This window comes from Brachyhypopomus gauderio, chromosome 9, assembly GCF_052324685.1.
Source record: "Brachyhypopomus gauderio isolate BG-103 chromosome 9, BGAUD_0.2, whole genome shotgun sequence".
In the NCBI taxonomy this organism is placed as follows: domain Eukaryota; kingdom Metazoa; phylum Chordata; class Actinopteri; order Gymnotiformes; family Hypopomidae; genus Brachyhypopomus; species Brachyhypopomus gauderio.
Window position 1 is genome coordinate 1325636 of NC_135219.1, and position 5000 is coordinate 1330635.

Sequence of the window (5000 nt, forward strand, 5' to 3'; positions counted from 1 at the left end):
TCCTCGCTCATATATACGTTTCCTCGCTCATATATACGTTTCCTCGCTCATATATACGCTTCCTCGCTCGTATACGCTTCCTCGCTCGTATACGCTTCCTCGCTCATATATACGCTTCCTCGCTCATATACGTTTCCTCGCCTGGTTCCCCGTCACATTTTTGTTCCCTCCTTTGCTGAATGTCGTGCTTTGTCCTAGACGCCAAGGAATCTCGGCCCCCCTCTCTGGGGAGTTCCACAGAGCTGAGCACTCTAACCTGGTTAAATGTGGTGTGAGTGAGATTTACCCAGAGTGCTTTAGGGGCTCGGCAGGCTACTCTCCACACAAACGTGAGCTCGGGCACGTGAGATCAGCCACGTGAACTCGTGCACATGCAGGAGTGCCCCGAGCTTGCACCTGTGCATGCCTGGGTGGGAACATTTAGAAACCTGCTGCTATGTGCTTTCTCTCTCTCTCTCTCTCTCTCTCTCTCTCTCATCTCTCTCTCTCTCTCTCTCCCTGTGTGGGTAGATACAGTATGTGTTTAACCTGAGCAAGTTGATATCTCAGTTTTGATCTATTATTGATGTAGTATAGCTTCTCTCTATGTAAGGCTGTTGTGCTACAATGTTCTAAAAAGTACAGTAGAATGTCATATGTTATAATTGGGGGGGGGGGGGGGGGGGGGGGGGGGAACTTGTGAGGTCTTGGTGATCTTCAGTAAATCTAACTAAAAGCCCAAAATTAACATTCTTCTGTTGTTTGGTAATGCTCGCAAGTAGACTAATACTCTGTGTGTGTGTGTGTGTGTGTGTGTGTGTGTGTGTGTGTGTGTGTGTGTGTGTGTGTGTGTGTGTGTGTGTGTGTGCAGTATGATTACGAGTATGATGAACATGGCGAGAGGGTGGTTCTGGGTAAAGGCACTTTCGGAGTCGTCTACGCAGGTCGGGACCTCAGCAACCAGGTGCGCCTGGCCATCAAGGAGATTCCGGAACGGGACAGCAGGTATGCGCCCTCGCTAGGGTGTAGTGTATAGGGTGTAGTGTACAGTATGTAGTGTGTACTTGCTTGTGCTCGGCCTGCACGGGACTCCCGTGACATCGATTCCGCCGACTTCGGCAGGAGCGGAGCACGCATTCGGGCGGTGTTTGGTTGCAGCGGTGGGTGGGGGTGCGGGTTTCCTCCAGAAATCGCTGAGTCATGAAGGCTGCAGACGAGACTCACCTTACATCAGCACTGTGGTGACGAGAGGAGTTAGAGGTGTTAGCATGACTAATCACCCTGATGGAGATTAGCATATCAGGCCATGACCCAGCCACAACCCCCCCAGGGTTCTGTTGTCCATCCCCTGAGGGGAGCTCTGGTCATCCCAGCAGTACTCTGACACGTATGGGACACACACACACACACACACACCTGTCATTCAGCTGTATATTGCGTAACCTATCTGTAATGGTTATGCAAGCATTTCCTGTGTAAGGTTATAAAGCGGGTAATTATCTAAATTGCTATCATGAGGGTGGCTTATAGTGATGTTCACGCACACGTGCATGAGCGTGGTGCTGGTGGGGATGTGCACGTGTACGTTAGCATGGTCACACACTGGTAGTGCCTCTCTCTCACTCACTCACTCTCTCTCACTCTCTCTCTAACTCTCTCCTTAACCATCTTCCTGTATGTGATTCTTTTTCTGTCTCTCTTTCCTGTTCTCTCTTGCTCGCTGTATGTCACCCTACAAACTGCATCCTCATTTCTTTCTCTCTCTCTCTCCCTCACACACACACACACACACACACACTCACACACTTCTTGGCACTCCTGTTTCGCGTCGGCTCATTTGTGAGGGCGGTGGAGACAGGAATCGGGTAGGGAGGGTCGCATAGCAACAGCTGCACACTCACACCTCCCGTCCTCGGTTCTGGACGTGGACCACTAGCAAGCCACCCCCCCTTCTGGTCCAAAACATCCCTGCGGCCTGGGTCGTCTCTAGCACATGTACCCGTGGAAAGTGTACTACAGTATATGCATCGAAGTGACACATAAATCATCTGTGGAGCGATTTCAGCTTTTCGTCCAATGAGGCTTTGCCTATTCCCCAAGTGCAAATTCACGCATGCACACGTGCTCACACGCGTGAGACCTCGCTGACGTGTGCTCGTCGTCCACCTTCAGGTACTCCCAGCCGCTGCACGAGGAGATCGCTCTGCACAAGCACCTCAAGCACAAGAACATCGTGCAGTACCTGGGCTCCATCAGCGAGAACGGCTTCATCAAGATCTTCATGGAGCAGGTTCCTGGAGGTGAGGGCCACATACGCTCGATAAAAAAAAACACATGATGATTGCATTCTTCTGCTCACGGAGCTCATGTTGGGTGTGTGTGTGTGCGCGTGTGTGTGTGTGCGCGTGTGTGCGCGTGTGTGTGTGAACACAGGCAGTCTGTCGGCACTCCTGAGGTCCAAATGGGGCCCGTTGAAGGACAACGAGCCCACCATCGGCTTCTACACCAAACAGATCCTGGAGGGACTCAAGTATCTGCACGACAACCAGATCGCTCACCGAGACATCAAGGTACCCGTGCATGCCCCCACGTTCGACGCCCAAGCTCCACCTCCTGCCAGTTCCCCATCAATAGCTGGGGGTCTTCTATGCTTCATCAGTGGTACAGAGCAGTGATGGTGGAGAGCCATTAATTAAGCTACTAATCAATCAGAATCAATTAAATCCCAACGAATTAAGTTACTTAATGTTTACAGATGTAAAAGCACAAGCAGCAAAAACAGCATACGTCACGAGAAACTGTAATGTTACAAGTGCTATGAATAGTGCGCTAGACAATTCTGGCCATCCCTGTGTGAGTCCGATAGCACGGCTCTGAACTGCAGGCGGTGGAGCTCTTAGTCTCATGTGGAGGGTCGTTATCTTCTCATGCACGGCTCATTGGTCGTCTCGTGTCTAAACGCAGAGCCTCTCGTGTAAATGTTAATCTGTTTTTGATGTTGGCTTGACTTTGTGGACATCTGTTGCCGTGTAAAAAAAAAAAAACAAAACAAAAAACAACCGAAACCCTCAATCCAGACGTGTTATTGTGGGTTCTCAACGGAGCATGAACGCTCGTTGGGGCTGTGCTCAGAAGAACAGGAGGTTACGTGAGCTGTTTGTCCAGACGCGTCTTCCCCCCAGCCGCGCCACGCTTTGTTTCTGTTATCTCTCTTTCTGCATCTGCTTCGGCACGTTTGAAGGTCCCTGACGTGTGCCTTCACGCTCGCAGATTACCACGGCGTGACTCAGCTGTTATCTTCATCCCTTCTGCTTCTCCGTGCAGGGGGACAACGTCCTGATCAACACCTACAGCGGCGTGCTGAAGATCTCCGACTTTGGAACGTCAAAGAGACTGGCTGGCATCAACCCTTGCACAGAGACGTTCACTGGTAACCCAGACTTTACACTTTACTGTGCACTTTACAGTTTACTGTACACTTTACGCTTTACTGTTACAGTGCTCCATGCTTCTCTACATGGTCATTTTACTGCCTCTCTTGGCCCAACCACCTTCAAACTATTTCTTTCTACTATGTAACTACGCTACCTAAAGTGTCCGGAGCTCATAATACAGGAAACATGCCCACAGGTTATAAGGAATGGTAATCATAACACATTTATCTTCCGAACCTTGAGGCAGTTCTGAGAGAGTTGGAGTTTTCGCTCGGTTTTATTAATCGTGGTTTGATGACATCGTGACAGCCGGAGCTCTCGTTGGTTCATTTTATTTATTTCCCGCCCGCTCAGCCTTGGCGACCCAGTCCAAAATTGGGCGACCTCTAGTGTGGTCATGAGTTGGTTTGATGGAAGAATAAAATGCAAGATTTCAGCCCCAATAGCACTTATGGGGGGGTGAGGGGTGGGATAATCACCCCAGAGCATCATCCATTCCTCCAGACAGCGTAGTGGACTGTCTGTGCAGTCCCATGTGCTCTCGGGCCTGAGAATGAAGTCCGGATAACCTCAGAATTGACCCGAGTTTTATATAGCGTGTAATCGGAACACTTTGTTCTGTATTCCAAGAAAATGTTCTTTGGGTTCGGTGTCCCTTGGCTCGATGTGCAGATGTTTTTGCCCTGCGGGCACGTCTGATCAGGTCTGATCCGGTCCGGGAGGATTGCTCTGCTCCCTTTGGTTAGTTTAACGCTCCTGGGGAGGAAACGTTCAGTCTGCTGGTCCTGTGTCTCCACGTGTCTGGACTAACCAGATGTCCTTCACACAGCACCGACCTCCACATGCTGCACTGGTCACAGTTGTAATGAATTTGTCGCATTACGGCCGAAGTTTAACCAACTCTCTTTGAATTGAGACTTTGAGACTTTGACTGCAATTCTAAAGTCTTTTTAGAAATCCGATTTTACGACATTTTGTTAGGTAGTTTGACTCAAATACGCCATTTGGGATGTTATGCATTTATGCATATGGGTGCATGGGTACATTTGCATGCTGTTTGTGATGCGTTTGTGATGTGTTTGTGTGCAGGCACGCTGCAGTACATGGCCCCGGAGATTATTGACAAAGGTCCCCGTGGCTACGGCAAGCCAGCGGACATCTGGTCGCTGGGCTGTACAATCATCGAGATGGCCACGGGGAAACCACCATTTTACGAGCTGGGCGAACCGCAGGCGGCCATGTTCAAGGTCAGAGGTCGATGATGTCACAGTTCATGTGCCGGGCCGAAAATGCACTCAGTCAGACTCAATGTTCTGCTTGAGAAGATACCAGAGAAGAACCTTGGTGTAGTAATCAGTGCTGAGAAAAACACATGACACGGGTGTCAATGATCTGAAGGACCCAAATGTTATCAGTGCTCCCTTATGGATCATTTTATTTTTACTCTAAACATGAGTGCGTGAAGGTGTGTGTGTGTGTGCGTGTGTCTGATCTACAAACCTAGTCCATGAGCTGCATTCCATCTGAAATCATCTTGAGCATTATGAATGCCCAGATTAGGGATTTAAAACCGCAGATTTCCTGCAC

The 5000-nt window shown here is 49.6% G+C and overlaps 1 protein-coding gene across 1 annotated transcript in view; it reads left to right on the forward strand.

Moving 5' to 3' along the window:
- The window catches only part of map3k5 (mitogen-activated protein kinase kinase kinase 5), a 37099-nt gene that overhangs the window by 24919 nt on the left and 7180 nt on the right, over positions 1-5000 (forward strand). Inside the window, exons 15-19 of the mRNA XM_077016390.1 lie at positions 851-984; positions 2152-2279; positions 2413-2549; positions 3304-3409; positions 4503-4660. Of these exons, the coding sequence (XP_076872505.1) occupies positions 851-984; positions 2152-2279; positions 2413-2549; positions 3304-3409; positions 4503-4660 (663 nt within the window). The remainder of the gene's footprint in view (positions 1-850; positions 985-2151; positions 2280-2412; positions 2550-3303; positions 3410-4502; positions 4661-5000) is intronic.